The sequence below is a fragment of the Motacilla alba genome, chromosome 2 (assembly GCF_015832195.1).
Source record: "Motacilla alba alba isolate MOTALB_02 chromosome 2, Motacilla_alba_V1.0_pri, whole genome shotgun sequence".
NCBI classification, from domain to species: domain Eukaryota; kingdom Metazoa; phylum Chordata; class Aves; order Passeriformes; family Motacillidae; genus Motacilla; species Motacilla alba.
In genome coordinates, this window is record NC_052017.1 from 82,052,186 (window position 1) to 82,069,372 (window position 17,187).

Consider the following 17,187-nt stretch of genomic DNA (forward strand, 5'->3'; position numbering starts at 1 on the left):
TGCCATTTATTTGAAATGTGTGGTGTTAACCTGTTAAGAGGGGAAGACATGGAGAAGCTAAATGACTTCTGCAGTGTCATGCAGGAAATCTTGGTGATGGAATTGAATATTAATACGTAGGTATATTTCGTATTTTCTTAGAGAAGATAAACCTGAGGTAACATCTATCACTTTTCATTTCAGGAAGCACTGCAAAACAATTTTGTAAAGCACTTCATAGAAAGTAATTTGGATATCAACATGGAAAAACTCCTCAAAAAAATGCAAGCCTATGGTGCGTAAATGAAAGTACATGTAATGGTTAGCCTTGTTAGACTTCAACTTAGAACTACATTTAGTTGAAATTGAATATTTTACTTACATCCGTGATACTTAAGTAAAGTAATAAGAGACTTTACCCTCGTGACAAAGTCTCAAATGTAATTGTCTGTTTTCTTTTGAGTGACTGGATAATTTGAATTTCAAATATTGAAACAATATTGGTAACAAGTCAGGAGTGGAAAAGTGTCATGGGAGAGTCTCAAACATACCATCCATGCTTAAAAGGAGTGAAGGGAGATAGAAAACTTGGAGCCACAGTTCTATTAGTTAGAAGTACATTTTTGTTGTAAATTTTGAAGGAAAGAAATAGAAAATGAGATTGGATACAGTGGGTTTGATAAAAAACTCTCTGTATTTATATTTTCCATTCATTCAGAATAAGTTGCATGGGGTGTCCTTGAGCCTCAGAAAAGCCTGTGAGAGGGTTATAACCATGCAGCTGCACTGTCAGTAGGAAGTGACCTGGGTCAGTCCCAGCCCTGGGATGGCCCAGCGGGGCCATGGGGATGATGCTGAGGGCAGAACACCACCCCGTGGGAAGCTGTGTGAGCCCAGGTGCACAGCCAGGCGTGAAATGGTGGGAGCTGCGGCCTGGAGCAGGACCAGGCCCAGTCCTAGCCCAAGCTCTGTGCAGCTCTGGTGGGAAAGTAGTGGCCCTGATTCATTGGTCTGCCTGGCAGCCTCCCCCTGGGCACACCTATCCCTGGCTGTTCTCTTTCTGCATTGGTAGTGACCCCTGGCAGTCAAACAGAGAGCCTCCAGGGTTAGATAGGTAGCCCAAATGGGGATGGTTCTTAATGGAAGAGAAGGGGAATTATTATTTTGACTAATTTGGGATGTTCAAGGATTTAAGTAGGAGAAGAGAAAGGATTATGCTGTAAATTTATGTTACTTAATAATTTTACAAGAATTTTATAACTGAAAAAATTCAGTATGTCCAGCTTTATTAAGGTAGGTGCACAATCACTAAAATTCTCGCCAGCATGTTCCAGAAGGAAAACTCTTTACTGAAGCAGATTCCAATGTCATTTAAGAAAAGTTCATGATTTTAAGAATCAGAAAGAGACAAAAGTGGGATAAAATGCAATAACAGACAGTGTGACATCATGGACAAAGGGAGCAGAGTACCTCCCAGAGGAGGATTGTGGTAGAAAAGACAGATATGTGTGGTTTCAGGTCAGTGCGTGTTAGGATCATTATGAGCCAAACGGAAATCTGTTCCAGTCGCTTACTGGAGGAGGGCGGTGATAGCTCTCAGGTACCCCCACAGAGGAACTTTGTGACCCTCATTGCTTTGAAAAAATTGACTTTGCAGAAATGTAAGTCATTAAGTCTGCTCAACAGTCAAAGAATTAAGATTACAGCTAAAATAAATAAATGTACCTGAAATACGCTTTTATTGGTTCTCAGAATCTGCCTCTAGGCAGGAGATGGACAAAATCCACAGAGGCTCCTGAGAGCTTGTAAATGAAGTGTGCTCTCAGTCTTAACCTGTCCTACTGCCCTGAGCTGGTGCAGTCACAGCTGGTGTGAGCTGGTGTGGCTTTTCTTTAGCAGACAGGTTGTGAGATTTAGTTGGAATTGGCCTTAGTTTGAAGGCTTTCTTTGAAGACTAGGACTTCCTGTGCACTCTTTCAGTAAGAAAAATAGCAAATGGCATCTGGAATTCAAACTGGAAAGAATCTGGGCTCTGTGTCCTCCTTAGGCAATGGACTCAAATTTGAATCTACTTTCTCTTCAGATGATTTTCTTGACCAGTGAACTGATGGCTAGTCTGGGCTGGGCACAGCTCACCACTTGAGGTGAAGATGGATTATAATACAGCTAAAAACCAAGACCACAGAATCACAATGTTGGAAACATAGGATGGAGGAAAGAACAAGTCTCTTAAACTTCAGGGCGTGCTGGAAACATAGTTATCTCAATCTAATAGCTGGATTTTGTTTGCGTGGAACTAACACTGAGAACTGTGTGATAGGTTATGGATAAAAAATATCCCATTAAATAGATATTACGATCTCTGGAATTATCAGATCCACCTTCACTGATGCAGGCAACATCAAAGAAATCTGTACCTGTGTTTCTCAAGCTATAGCTTTTTCACAGAACTAAGGACATTTGATGAGATGTAACAAATGGTTAATAGTTTGGACGGTCAAGCCAAAATATGGTTTAAGTAGAGTGGGTTATGAAACAAGCGTTTCCTTATTTTAAGGGAATACAGTTGATAAAATTAGCATCATATAAAAACTGAAAATCAATAGGGGTTATAGATCACAAGAGCATTTATGCCTCTGTGATACAGATCTCTTCAAAGTGCCAGAGCACTCCTCTGCATTTATTATTCCTCTTTGTATAGATTCCCTTGATTGTTTTACTTCTTGAAAAATGATATGCACTCTTATTTTTTATCTTAGCTTGTGTATTTTTGTTCATTTTATTGGACCATAATCATGTGTAACTTAACTGTAAACCTGTTCTTATGTTTGGTTTTTTTAAGATTGCATTAATCTTATATTGCATCAGCTGTTCAGTCCTGTAATTACCTTGCTTGCATGCAATTAAAGTCTTGAATATATTCATGTTAATGGTTTTACCACTCAGAATCTTTTTAATTTTCATCCAAAGCTCAAGCTTTCTAAAATCTCCTGATCTCTGTGATTATGTCTTCTAACTGAAGCAGATATCTTCTTTTCTGACATCTACACTCTCATACAGATGACTTTTAATTATCCTCAAATACAAGGTGCTTCTCTTTGTATCTTTTTTATTTCTCTGCAATGATATAAACAAATGTTAACAGACTTAGTGATGATTTTTTCTGTGCTCCTCCTGCTGTAAAGTGTCATGGACAGAGTGGATAGATGTAGACCTCTTCCAATGTCTCTATAAAATCATCATGCTGCAAGACCTCACAAGGTTATCAATTTCTAAAACTGTTTAGCAGGAGTACTGTGTCATATTTACTCAGGTGGAGCCAGGTAAATATTTAAGCTGAGGGCTAAAAAGCTTGTGGTTTTCTTTTTAATCCCTTTACTTTCTAAGCTAGCTGGCAAGGCAAGGCAATTGTTTTCCTCTATGCTTGCTTTGCAGCCCAGCAACTTGGAATAATTTCCTACTGATCTTATATAAACCCTGACCCATTAGAACTTGTGAGCTCCTTGCTGGGCACAGTCCTTACAAACCCTCAAGAGGCACTAGGAGACATTTGTGTTGCAAGCTCCTCTTTTAAATTCTTGCTTGCTGAATCTCTCTTGTTCTTCTTTTGTGATTTCTTCCAGATATGAATTTTCTTTTTTCACTATCGAGGGCTCTCCTTACAGAGGGCTACATGTGACATTATGTATAACAGCCAGGGTGATAAAAAACAAGCAGTTTTCCTTTGTGCTACCCCTCTGCTGCCCTCATTGTAATGATATAGTTTTGTGTGTATTTAAAAGGCAGAAAATAACTAGCTGTAATGCCATCACTGAAAACTGTGCCACCACCCAAATTTTCTAACTAGAAAATTTCTTCTAAATCCTGACCTAAATTTATTTATTCTGATCTATTCTAATTTATTCTTCCAGCAACTTTTTATTTTTACTTAAATAGCACTTCTATCCAATGGTTTTACATAAACCATTTGTATTTGCTCCCAGTTACTTAATGATAGGTTAAACAAGTTGAGTGGAAGATGACGGCCGACTTGATTTTTAATGAAATATGAAGATAATAGCGAACACAGATTTACCAAGTTTTTAATTCATAATTGCTACATTTATAAGTGGGAAAAAACAATGTAATCAACTCTATAGATATTGATTTTTAAACATTCATGTAGATTGCATTTTTTCATATATGTATTATTTCTATGATGGAGTATTGAAGTTCATTAAGACAATTAAAAACATTAAGACAGTATTTTTTACAGATATATTTAGGTATACCACACTCCAAGCCAACAGCAATATAGGTGTTATTTCTTATGCTAAAATATCCAACAATTTAACTCATGAGAGAAGCTATTCTTAGCTAATTATTGATTTCAAATTAGGGTCTTGTGTGTGTAGGTACCACTCAAGGATAGAATGCTTTCAGTAGGAGGGGACATGAAGGATGATACAGTTCCAACCCCTCTGCCATGGGGTCACATTCCGCTAGACCATGTTGCTCAGAGCCCCATCCAGCCTTGCCTTGAACACTTCCAGGCTCAGAGCATTCACAGCTTCGCTGGTCAGCCTGTTCCAATCTAAACCTACTCTCTCACAGTTTAAAGCCATTTGTCTTACTAGTATATGCCCTTGTAAAAAGTCTGTCTCCAGCTATTTTGTAGGCCCCCTTCAGGCCACAATAAGATCTGGAAGGTGCTATAATGTCTGTCTGGAGCTTTCTCTTCTCCAGGTTGAGCAACCCCCACCCTTTCAGCCTGTCTTCATACAAAATAGTGCATATAGGGTTATGTATAATTACATGCACATATATAAAAATGTATATGAAAACCCTGCCATTCGGGCTTAATGTTAGAAATATTCTCTTCTCTCTAATGCTGAAAAAAAAAAAAAAGGGGCAGCACAGGTGTTTCCTTTATTGTCCTCCTCAAGGATGGTCATAAATAAGACATTTATTAGCTCTATTCTGTTATGGTTTCTCTCAACCTGTGAATTCACCCTGTCATTGTTTGCCTATCTTTTGAATTCTAGACTGTCAGTTCCTCTGCTTTTTCTCCTTCTGCACTTTACCCTTCTCACTGTTAATCATGCTTCTTCTTCAGACTGCTTCATACATTTTCCACTTATCTGCCTTACTATTGTAATATTTCCTGTGCTGATGCTGAGTAATGTCTATGGTCCAGGATTTGTCTGTCACCACTCTTATCATAGGAGGTCATCACTTATCCTTTTTTAAAGATTAGGTCTTCAAGTGAGTGTTGAAAAATGTAAGGTGGAAAATTATGTTGAATGTTTTAGAGCATTGTTTATTACCTGAGAAATTCAGATGTTTTTATTAAATCTAGATAACATGTTTGTAGCTCATGCTATCCTTTTGATTATTCTCTCAAACATAAGGATATATAGGGATAACATTATCCCTACATTCTCTACCAATGGATGAAGACCTGAATTCCTCCAAAGGTTGAGTTTTTTTAGAAACCAGGTTTTGACTGAGGTATATGTTCCTCCTGGATCCATAGATAAAGTAAATATGAATAGATTATTAGGCTTTTTTTCGGATTCTTTTCAATGTAGGACTCCTGTCAAAATGTTTATGCTCTATTTAACATAGTTCTTGAAATATTCACAGTATCAAGGAGAAAAGAACTGGATAATATGTTGCTAAATGAGAGAATAATATCTATTATGATATCTGAAGTACAGTAATTCCCTTGTATTTGTGGGAGTAGTTATGGAAACATAAGAAAAGATTCAAGGGTGTGGGCACTTTCTAGAACTTTGCTAGAATTTGTTACATTTTTATTCCTCTGAAATTGAAGGAAAGAGTAGCTGAAGGCTTGTGAAAGCCACTGAAACATGAACTGCACTTCCACAAGTTCATACTAAAATTTCTGTGTTTTTTAAACTTTTTTTTTTTTACGTACAACGAGGATTTACTCTTATAGGATGTGCAAGTGACAACACACCTTTCTGTTCTGGTCATTAAAACTAAGCAAGTCCAATTTGTTTCCTCATCTTAGAAACTATGACGAACAAGATGCTTAACAGCTCAGCAAGTAAACAGATTGACCTGTTGACACAGCTTGTTGTAAATATCTCTTCCTGTGTGTTACTGGACCGTTTCAAACCTTTTGACTCTATAGAGAAATTGGAGGAGAAGGCTCATGAACTCATGCAGGAAAATAATCTTTTGGCTAGTAAGTACCTCATGTAAAATGTATTTTTACAGAAATTTCAGACTTTGCATTTGTTTTCTGTGTTTATTGATAAGGTGGGTAAAGGTTACACAGTTTCAAAGCATGCATTAAATCACATATAATACAGTAAACATAAAGCACATTTGCATGCTGTAATGTAAGCTGGAAAGACTAATTATATTGTTTTAACTGTGGAATGGACAAATGAATGAATCCTTGGAATCTCTTATTTCTATCAAAATGTTTAAAAGAATGGTCATAAATATTTAAAGAAGAAAAAGATTAAAAAAAAGTGGAATATTGAGGAAACTTAACAAGATGACAAGGTCATCTAATTTACATCCTTTCAAAATTTATATTTTATATTCTTGACTTTTCAAAATGGAGGAAAGAAGGGGGATTTGTTAAGATTTACTCTTAAACCAACCCCTCAGAGAAATTAGCTTGTTTATTCAGAGTAAATAAGTTCTTAAGGAATTTTATTTTCTTCCTGGGGATTACACTTTTTCTCTTTTTCCTGCATTATATGCTTATTGCTGAGAATCAATTAATATTACAAAAGATTTTAAAAGGCAAGAATATTTTCCCTTAACATACACTTCTGCACTTGTCTTGCAGAAAATGCTATAGATTGCATGTAGTGCTTCCAAAAGAGAGGCCCCCTTTAAGTCTATAAAAAGTGTTCCATAACATTTTCCCTCTGTCTTTTTGGGTTTTTTGTCCCCCTTATGCCTGTAAGTGTATAACAGAAGACATGAGAAAGCACTTGTAAAGAAGGAAACTGTTCAGTCTGGAATCACGTGCTTGTTTTGTGACCTGCTGAGTACCCTGGCAATTGCCACCCTCTGTCAATATGAAACAAACAGGCTATACCTTGAGACAAGGAAGATTGCTCAGGAGTACTTAGGAGAAGGCAAACTGTTTGTCTGTTTAAGGAAAGAAAAGGACAGATAAGTCTTGGCCCTCAGAAAACTGAATGATCAAATTATAGTTTCATTTTTATTCCACTTACCTAGGGAAGGGTCATGTGCTAATATAATGTCAAGACATTTTGTATGAAAGTTTTGCAGTACTCTGGCCTTCTTATCTCCTCACTTTATTAGAGAGCAAGAAGATGGCGTTCTAAGGAACGTAACGTGTCCAAGACGTCAATGTTACATGCTCTGATGTAGGCATACATTCCTTTACATAGAAAGATGTTAAACTGGAATAGAATTTTCCTTTCCTTTTTTGTGGTCTTCAGAGCCTTCATAGCTTTATGGAATGCCTTGGAAAATCAACTGTTTGTGTAAATGGAAAAATGAGATTGGCTGGTTGAAAGAAATCAGGTTTGCAGTAAAGTATTCTGTATTTTATTATCTTTCAGAGAACCACATGGTAGATAAGATATCTCTCCTTATTCCCAAGGAAGAAAAGGGCAACATTTAGCATTTACCCAGAAGTCCTAAAAAGTCTGGGTCACACAAAAAGAGAACACAAGCAGTTTCATGTATTTGGCTTCATCTTTACAGCTACATATTAAGCTTTCATGTGTTTGGTTGGGGTTTCTTTTCCTTTATGCAGAGCTAAAGAAAACAAACATGCAAATTCTGCTGTGCTAAACTAGAACTTCTGCATTTGACTTGAAGATTAATATCAGAATAAATTTTAGTGGGTTGGTGCTGTTTACTTTGGCATCTACTTATGAAAACTGTTGATGCTTTGATGCACAAATTTTATTGCTGCTGCTTTTACTGTGGAACTGATATCAGTCCCCCCAAAAGGGCTAAATGTGGATGCAAAGAGAAAACTGCAGCTCAAAAAAAGACAAATCACCTCAGATAAAAATTATTTTTATGAACCCATTTATCATGTGAATCATCTTTTACATTTCATATTCATGAATGTGAAAAATGTGTCTCTGAGACCTGCCATTTTTGGGCTTGGAATCAAGAAAGTTTGGAGGCCTGCCCTGACAGATTAATGCATCCTATATCGCATGGTAATTAGCCATGAGTTAGCTATGGAAATAGCATAAATTATATAGGCTTAGTTATGAAGGTTCCTTTCTTCTTGTGTCAGGTATCATCTTCAGTACCCCAGAGGACAAGAAGCAAGATTCTAGTAATCTCCTTCCAAGACACATTTCATATACAATTAGAACCAGTGTTCTCTACAGCATGAGAACAGATTTGATTAAAAATCCAACATGGAAATCTCATCCCCACAAGTTGCCAGCTGATGGGTTTAAATACAACCATGTCTTTATTCCTCTTCAAGATATGATTGAAAGGGCAATTATTTCAGCACAGACTGGGACAGACACATTAGAGACAGCAATTCAGGTGCAAGCCATGCCTTACCCATGCCATACCAGTGATCTGTAAGTAAAATTTCAGCTTTTTAATTTGATGTATTATCCTTATATTAGTTCTAGAGAACTAATCTAATAAGGCATCTTTTCAGTGGGTGAATGTATATATCCACAGTCTTGAACAAGTATGTCCAATACCAGAGTATTACAGCATAGAAAATATTGCCCAACAGCTGTGTTTAACATAACTTGCTGTACAATGTTTGTCTGGCAAATGACCCCTTACAAAGTATTTGCAGCCATAGTGTGGAGTAGTCTGCTGGACAGTGGCTGTGTCAACATAGTGTGCAATTACCTTAAATTATTGTAAGAGATCCTTTTAAATCCTTAGTTGTCCTGCACACAAACTGTAAATTGGTCCCTTGAAGGGTGAAGTTGATGAAGCAAAAGTGCAGGGTTGTTCTCTGTAAAACCATCAAAACACCCCAACTATTAGGTTTTAAAATTAGTCCGTGGTAATAAATTTGTTAAAGTGGAGTGAAAATTGACTGGGTCATGTTATTCCTCGTTGTCCAAATATATTACTTTGCCATCAACACAAATCTGAATTTTGTTTGACTTTCAATGGATCCCTAAAGAGTAATTATATCAGCTGTATGGTTTAAAATACTATAATATATAAAATTATTATAATAATATTGTACCAGTACATACATTTAGCTTGTTACATAAAAAATAAGTAATTCTAACCACATGAGGAATAAATCTTATTTTTCTTGCCAAATCTTATTTTGAAAACAGTTCCAGTATTAGCCTATTAACATTCTGCTAGAAAGTAGTTTACATTTGTGGGCTGAAAACTCTTCATATTTGTTCTTTCATAGATTCTTGAACAACATAGGGTTTTTTTTCCCACTTATGATGATGTTAACATGGATGGTTTCAGTTGCTGGTATGGTTCGCAAGCTGGTTTATGAAAGAGAAATTCATCTTGAAGAGGTAAGAGGCAGATTAACCTCTGAAAAGAAAATTTATTAATGTAAGTGCACTGAAATACGAAAGTTGTGAGGTACTTTTAAGTACTCATAATCCAGATGGCTTTGTTTTCACTTGTTCCCTCTGGCAGTAGGCTCTAGTTCTAGCTGCCAACTCAGTTTCAAAACATTATTTGAGCATCAGTATGCAAATATTGTCCATGAGACAAAAAGCAACAAGCAAAAGTTGAAGCTGAAAAGTGTTATTTGGGAAAGCCTTGTGATTAGAATGATTTTTGGTTTGGATTCTTTTTCATATTTTGTTCTATGTATTCTGTAATGATAAAACTACATAAAATAAGTTAAGAATTTGTTATGAACTGTGTAATTATCAGAAATAAAAGGGAAATTGCATACCAAAAAAAAGGGAGACAATTATTTGCTTCTATCAACAGCTAGTTTTCACAGGTGCTAAGCATTTGGAAGGACAAGGTCCTTGTAATACATTTTCTATAGGGATAAATACACTTTTTAAAGAATTAAACTAATTTCACTGTATCAGCAGAATTACTGCTTGAATAAGATTTTTTAATTGGGGAATTATTAAGAAATTATCTAATTTCTCTAAACTTTCTGTTGTAAGGTAAATTTTTTTAATGCTCCAAAATATTAAATAAACTTAATATTAATTTTGGTGATCTTATGAGAACTGCTTCAAAGGTTTTATTAGATTGTATCCAAAAGCATAATTTTAGAAAAAGAGGGATGTACTTCATACCTGGCTAAATTATTATTTGCCTGGTAATACATAAAGGTTACAAACTCTATCCCTCGTTCAGAAGAGCAAAAGGCTGAGAAAAAAATATTAGTATATATATTGCTGTGGATATTCTCAGTACTTTTTAGAGTATAATGAGGCAAAATCCTAGCTGGAAGAACCAGTAATCTGACATCTCTTTTTGAAACCCTATGCAAAAGAGAGTTTTGCTGAGTGTGGTGATTCCTTGTGCTCATGTGTGATGATCTCAGAGACCGCCCTGCTCAATTACGTGTCTAATCCAGGAGAGAGCACAGCACAAGGGCAAAGGAACAAGAAATTTAAGGGGAAGATGACATCCTTTGGGAATCTGGTAGTGTCTCGGTGACAAAATATTTTGTTTAAAAAAGAAAAAGGAAAAGAAAGTTTGTGACTTTAACTCTCTGTGCTCTGTTGTCTTCCAGTACATGAAGACAATGGGTGTCCATCCAGCCATTCATTTCTTTGCTTGGTTTTTGGAGAATGTCATTGTGCTCACAATAAGCAGCTGTGCTCTGGCCATCATTTTAAAAGCAAGTGGTATCTTTGCTTATAGCAATGGCTTCCTTATCTTCCTTTTTCTCCTGGAATTTGGAGTTACAGTCATCATGTTAAGCTATTTTTTGGGAGCATTTTTCAGCAGTGCTGATACAGCAGCTCTGTGTGCCAGCCTTGTCTATATGATCAGCTTTTTACCCTACATAGTTTTGTTGGTCTTGCAGAACCAGCTGAGTTTCACCAACCAGACTATAATGGTAAATGTTTCTTCTTTTCTAATTTTTCTCCTCCAACTATGCTGTGAATTTCTAGAGTTTCAAAACTTCAGACCATAATGTATTTGTTTTTTCCTATGTTTCTGTTTGCTTTTGTGATTATTGGAAATAAATCACTCTAATAAATCTCCAACTAAGAAAATATTTAGAAGGTAGAAAGGGATGAAAAATAATGTGCCAGGGCAATTTTGTAAATCTACAGAAAATATCAGGAAGTAGCATTCCTCATGAGTTCTCTTAATGTCTTGACCTCAAAATATTTGTAGCATTAGTGTATTTTCAAGATCAGCTGATGATGTGCCACTTCTCAAAGTCATTATTTGTTTGGAAAAAAAAAAACTAGTGATTGATTTTCTGTTAATATAATTGGAGAATAGATCAGAAATTTGTCCAACCATATAATCTGAGGTATGTGTTTCTTTGGTGTAAGTTCTTTCAGGTCCTTTCCTGTTCTACGTATTCCATAGCTTGTTTTATGTCTTTGTACTCTCCTAAAATACTACATCCCTGAATGTGACATCAAGTATCACCATCATATAAAGAAAACCGTATTTCACACATGATGGCTTCACTATTTCAAAATAACTAACTAAATTAGGCTGCTGTACTAATTCATACACTATTAAAAATGCTCATTTTTTTTCAGTGTCAGTTGATCAGCTAAAATGACACTTCCCAGTATTAATAACTAGGTCAGTGGAGTTCTCTTAGGTGGAGCAAATGCTACTAAGGTTTGTGGGGGAGTATGATTAAAACATAAAATGAAATAGCAACCATTAGCCTATGTGAAGGAAAAAAAGGTCTATTTATTTTGTGCTTGATTTTAGTGTCACAATATATTTTATTTCATGGAACTTGTTAACAGCATGTTTTTATTTGATGTTCACATACTCTTTCTCCTCTGATGTTGTAGTGTCTTCTTTCTACAACTGCCTTTGGGCAAGGAATATTTTTCATTACATATTTTGAGGGCCAAGAAATAGGTAAGGTCTTTGGCTGGGAGAAAAGCTTTGTAATTATTATTTCAAAAACTACAGTTGGAAATGTTTTTCAATCTGTTCGGAAAAAATCTCTAATAAATTAATAAGCTGGATCAAGTTCAGGTATATTAATGGATGTGATCCGTTTTTTTACTATTATGGCAAGAAAAGTATTCATGACAGTGGATGTTTCAAAATATTGAAAAAGTGTCATAATGGTACAACAGTTTGTAAGAGTGGAAGAGACAATTGCAGAATATATTACTTAAATTTCCCACCAGACACTTCATCAAAATGACTCATCTTTACTGAAGGAAGGGCAAAATATGTTTTGGGACAAACTACTTTCCTTGACAACTGTGGAAAAAGAATTGTAGAAGCAATATCATGATCCACTGTACTGCAAACCAAATGTCATTTTCAGTTTAAAAATGCAATATTTTTAATAAATTTATAACTTTGTTACTTTTGTTTTCCATTTAGCAGTACGGTAGCTTTCTGTAGCACTAGTGTTTGCACCTTCTTTTTTTCCTTTCGTGTCTTCTGCAATGTAATAATTTTATGATGTTTACATCTAAATGCAGTCAATATACACAATGCTTCTTAGTTAGAATTCACAGACTTAAATCTTCAGGTTTTGCATTTTAGTTATGATATTAAACTTTGTGTAATCCTTTTCTTTATATTAGCAGAGTGGCTTAAAGCCTGATCCATTTTGTCAGTGTTGTAGTTCTTTTTTCTTTTGCCAAATTAAGGGCCAGCTAAAACTTTATAAACAACTCTTTCTACAACATCTTCTCTACATTTTCCGAGCAGCAGCATCACCTGCTGCTCTAAACAATGGCTTGTAGAGGCAGATAAATTTTTTTCTGTTCATTAGGATTACTGTTATTAACTATGGTTTATCTTGTGCCAGTGCTTAAATGCCCAGAAGTGTGTGGTGTTGATGTGCTTGTGATCTTTAATGCTGTGCTGATCTAGCTTTGACCTTTAAAAAAAATCATTATTATTACTACCAGGAATTCAGTGGGATAATGTGCACCAGTCAACAACACAAGGAGGATACATGACCTTTGGATGGATGTGCTGGATGATGTTCTTTGACTCCATTTTATATTTTGTAGGTGGCTGGTATTTCAGCAATATTATTCCTGGTAAGATCATGGGCTTGTTCTTATTTCATGTTTTTGAAGAAGTTATTTAATATTATTTATCCATTAATATCTTCACAATGTAAACATTCAGTCGACATAGGAAACACTTATTGTGGCATTGTCTTTCTTGGTTTTATGCAAATAAACCAAAAATATGTATTTTTCTGAGTTATGGTTCTGTTGTGCAAAACTGTCTGACTTTCTTTAGGGACTGGGAAACAACATCTTCCTAAATACATAAATACTGACTAGTACATGGTCATACATAATGCTAATACATGGACTAGAATTTGTACCCAGGCATAAAATACCTTTTGTTTGCTGATGGGCGTGCCAAATATTTGATAGAATTAGGAATTTATTGGATCTTTACAATAAGAGAGCTTAGTCTAGATGCAAAACTTCCGGGAAAAATGGTGAATCTCCTCTCAGTACCTGGGCTGAAACCCATGAACAACAGCATGTTTTCAGATCAAAAAAACTTCAGACAGCACAGTAACTGTATCTTGTTCCCAATCAGTTCATAGTCCAGTGTATAGAGAAAACAAATTGATTTTCAAGTATAGTTTCAGAAAGTAGTGGTGTATTTATTTAAATTTTTTCATGGACCAGATTTTATAAATCTTAATGAGTTGGTTGATGTATTTTTAATTGTGGCCTCATGCCTCCCTGTATGTTTTACCTTTCCTCTGATGATTTACCTTTCCTCTGATTTGCACATGTCGCTTTTTCTTCCGGCTACTTTGTATTTCTTTGTTTATTAAATTAAAATTAATTTTGCCTTGAAAGATAGGGTTGGGTGGAATATGCAACTGAATTAAAAAAAATTTATCTTCAATTGACACTTTCCCCTCAGTGTCAATGTAATGACACTCCAAACAGAGAGAGTGTGTATTGTGTGATGAGTAAGTAATGGCTGAAAAGATCAGGCACTGCCAAAGATTAGTTTGTATACAGAACTGTGTTTTTGCCCTTTTTGTGTGTGTGCCACAATAAGTGTTTCTTTTGGTGGCAGATTTGTTTGCATTTTGCAGATATTGGTGGAAGAACTGGTGCAATGGACTCTTTTTATAATAGAAAAAAGAAGATAGGCTCTTTCTCTTGGCAGGCTATTTGGTGCATTTTCTTCCCTATGGGTTACAAGATTATGTCTCAATCATTTGTCTATGATTCTGTTACACTTTGAAGATGATTTGGAGACAGGGTAAAGCATGACTGAGGCTGGATTATTTTATGGAAGGACTTGGTTTTATGACCAAATGACTTTTTTACGCTTTATTAAAATTTTTAAGTGAAGTATTTGGCTAATTAAATAGTCTAACCAACTCATTGTAAGCAATAATAGGAAATTTTTAGTCTACAAACACATGCAAAGTGACAGTAAATTTTTCAACAGTTTATATCATAATTCTAACATAGGAAAATTTGGATTGAAGAACTGGTGGTACTTTCCCTTTACTGTTTCCTACTGGAAGAACCTGTGTTGTACAGAGAGAAGCAAGAGACATTATCTGAATTCTAATATGTTTTTCTTCAATGAAAACTTCCAAGAAAAAGGTTTGTAGTATTAGAATTTGAACAATGGGTTTTTTTCTGAGTGGTGTGCTAGTCATAGTCAATCTGCTTTTATCTTTGCTTGGTCCTATATTATATTTCTAGATCTTATCCCTTTCTCTCTTTCATTATGTAGTATATACTATGAATATTATATAGCAACTGCTACATTTTGCTACCCCCTTAGCAATTGATTGATGATCGATTAATTCTTTGAAAACTATTGAACAGAAATATATTTAAGAAAACTCTTAGAAAGATGTAAAATAAGTAACAGAAATATATTTAAGAAAACTCTTAGAAAGATGTAAAATAAGTATCTCTTGGGTTCATCCTGTCCCAGTGTAATCGCCACTTTGCTTTGTTTGGGTCTTTTGGAAGTCTCTAAACCCTTTCATACTTTTAAGGAATCTGAAACATGGGTTTTATTTGCTTTTTAAAAATTTGCTTTTTGTTTCAGTGGAAAAATTACCTTTATTCATTTCTTTCCCTTCTATTTCTAATATCCCTCTTCTAGAATCATTGTTCTTTCTGTCTCTGCTTCTTAGCTTTTTGTCTAAAAAGCTGTTATTGTAACTAATTTTTATAGGCCTCCAGATTTCACTGCTCTTCTACATATGTTCACTTGCTTACAATTAATTCAGATTTTTTTACCTTTTCCCCCCTCTCCAGTCCCTTTAAGGATGTTCCCACATTTAGTTTAGGTTTTGGAAATTAAGGAGTAAGTCACTCTCACCTGTATTCCATCTTGGGCCTTAGAACAACATGATGTGGTGTTGTGCTTTTTTTGTGAGTTATAACATTTAACAAATGATCCAGTTGTCTGTAGCACAGGTGAAGAAGCTGAACAACTCAGCAGTTTTACATACAGGTGTCTCCTAGATTGGAGCAGACTTCAAAATGTCTTGAGGTTCATTTTAAACACTCATGGCAAAACGATTTGTATGAGTTTTGTCTGAATTTCTGCAATTTGGAACGACTCCAGTTTGTTAAGACAATTGTGTTTAGTCCTTACATAAAATGAAGATTTCCAGTGTTTCTTTCTGGATTCACCACATAATGTGCAGAAAAGAAAGACGTAAACTTCTCTGCCTGACCAGTTTTAGTGTGGTTTCTGGCTCAAGTTATTTAAGTTATTTCCTATTGTCATGTGGTTGATAGCAAACTGTGTGTGAATGGTAACACTGTCTACAGCAAGGGAGGTTTTAAAAGAATTGTGGGCCATTGTACTGACAATGAGATAAATGCAGCCATGAAGGATTTTCTAGTAACAGCAAAGTGACTTGCTTCCAGGCAATTTTGTCACTTGTCCCATACAGCCCAGGTAACGGCTGGTCCCAGGGGCATGGAGAACATTTAGGAACTCAGAGGTGTGTGAGGGATGAGCTGGGAATGTAGGTCCTGCCAGCTGGAACTACAAGTGCAGCAGGGCTGGCAGTGACCAGGGTACTGTGTACCCACTTGGAGCTCCTCTTTGGAGAAGTCGCAGGGTAATCAGTTTAGTGCTTGCAAGTAACTTGGAGCTCTCCCTCTGAGTCTTTCCGGAGCTGCATTGTCTGAGGCCCCTCTGCACCTGAGTACTTTTTCGTTAATTTAAAGGATGCAAATTTAGGAAACAGCAGAAAGGTTCCTAGAAGAGAGGTGCATGGGTAGGAGATCTCAGTAGTGTCACAACTGCTGGTAGTACCTAGCTAGCAAGTGACCTCAAGTTTAGAATGAATTTTTGCCAGAAGTTTAAAATTGAGTGTGAAAGCAGCAAAACAACTTCTTCATTCACAGTGTAAACAAACCAATCTTTGAAATAATTATGGGGGTTTTTTTATTTATAATTTGATTTATATGATTCAAGGTTTTTATGTAGAGGATAGTTCTCTGTTCTTGTAATGTTTGCTTTTTATTTACGTAAAAGAATTGCAAAGGATATAACTATAAACCATTAATAACTTATGTGACTGTATATGCATAAGAATAATTCTCTCTTCTCATAATTCTCAGGCATAAAAGTTTGTTTCTTTGGACCAACATTCCAATCTGGCTTGCCTTTGCTTAAAAATAAAATAAACCAACTCACTGCCAGATCTCTAAGTAGTAATGAGTCAATAAAATATTAAACATGAATAATGTAATGGGGCTGCTGGTTGACTGTGCTCATGTTTGGAAAGTAGTGCAAACCTGAAATGGAAAGGAAGACAACTTCATTGGTGTCATATGGCATCTCAATTTCCTGAGGATGTTACCTCACAGCAAGAAGACTGTTGGATATCTGCTTGCCTTGAGCGCCTTGAATTATGCTTGGGCTAGGCTGCTGCTCTGAATCATTTCAGAGTTCTGCTTTGCTTAGTTGACTGAGGGGAATTGAGAAGATTAACTGCCTGTGCCTGTGAATTCTATGTCAATATTGTGTTCCTGAAACTGGATGACATATATGAAGTAGCTTACACAGTTAGAATATTCTAATGCTTATGGGCATAAAAATTGATTCAAGTAATAT

At 35.7% G+C, this 17,187-nt stretch overlaps 1 protein-coding gene across 4 annotated transcripts in view; it reads left to right on the forward strand.

The window, feature by feature from the left end:
• The window catches only part of ABCA13 (ATP binding cassette subfamily A member 13), a 170,598-nt gene that overhangs the window by 53,959 nt on the left and 99,452 nt on the right, over window positions 1-17,187 (forward strand). For all 4 annotated transcript variants that reach the window (XM_038128757.1, XM_038128758.1, XM_038128761.1 and 1 more), the window contains 8 exons: window positions 184-274; window positions 5,996-6,172; window positions 8,234-8,534; window positions 9,350-9,464; window positions 10,661-10,990; window positions 11,922-11,991; window positions 13,008-13,142; window positions 14,562-14,699. In XM_038128757.1, coding sequence (XP_037984685.1) covers window positions 184-274; window positions 5,996-6,172; window positions 8,234-8,534; window positions 9,350-9,464; window positions 10,661-10,990; window positions 11,922-11,991; window positions 13,008-13,142; window positions 14,562-14,699 — 1,357 coding nt within the window. The remainder of the gene's footprint in view (window positions 1-183; window positions 275-5,995; window positions 6,173-8,233; window positions 8,535-9,349; window positions 9,465-10,660; window positions 10,991-11,921; window positions 11,992-13,007; window positions 13,143-14,561; window positions 14,700-17,187) is intronic.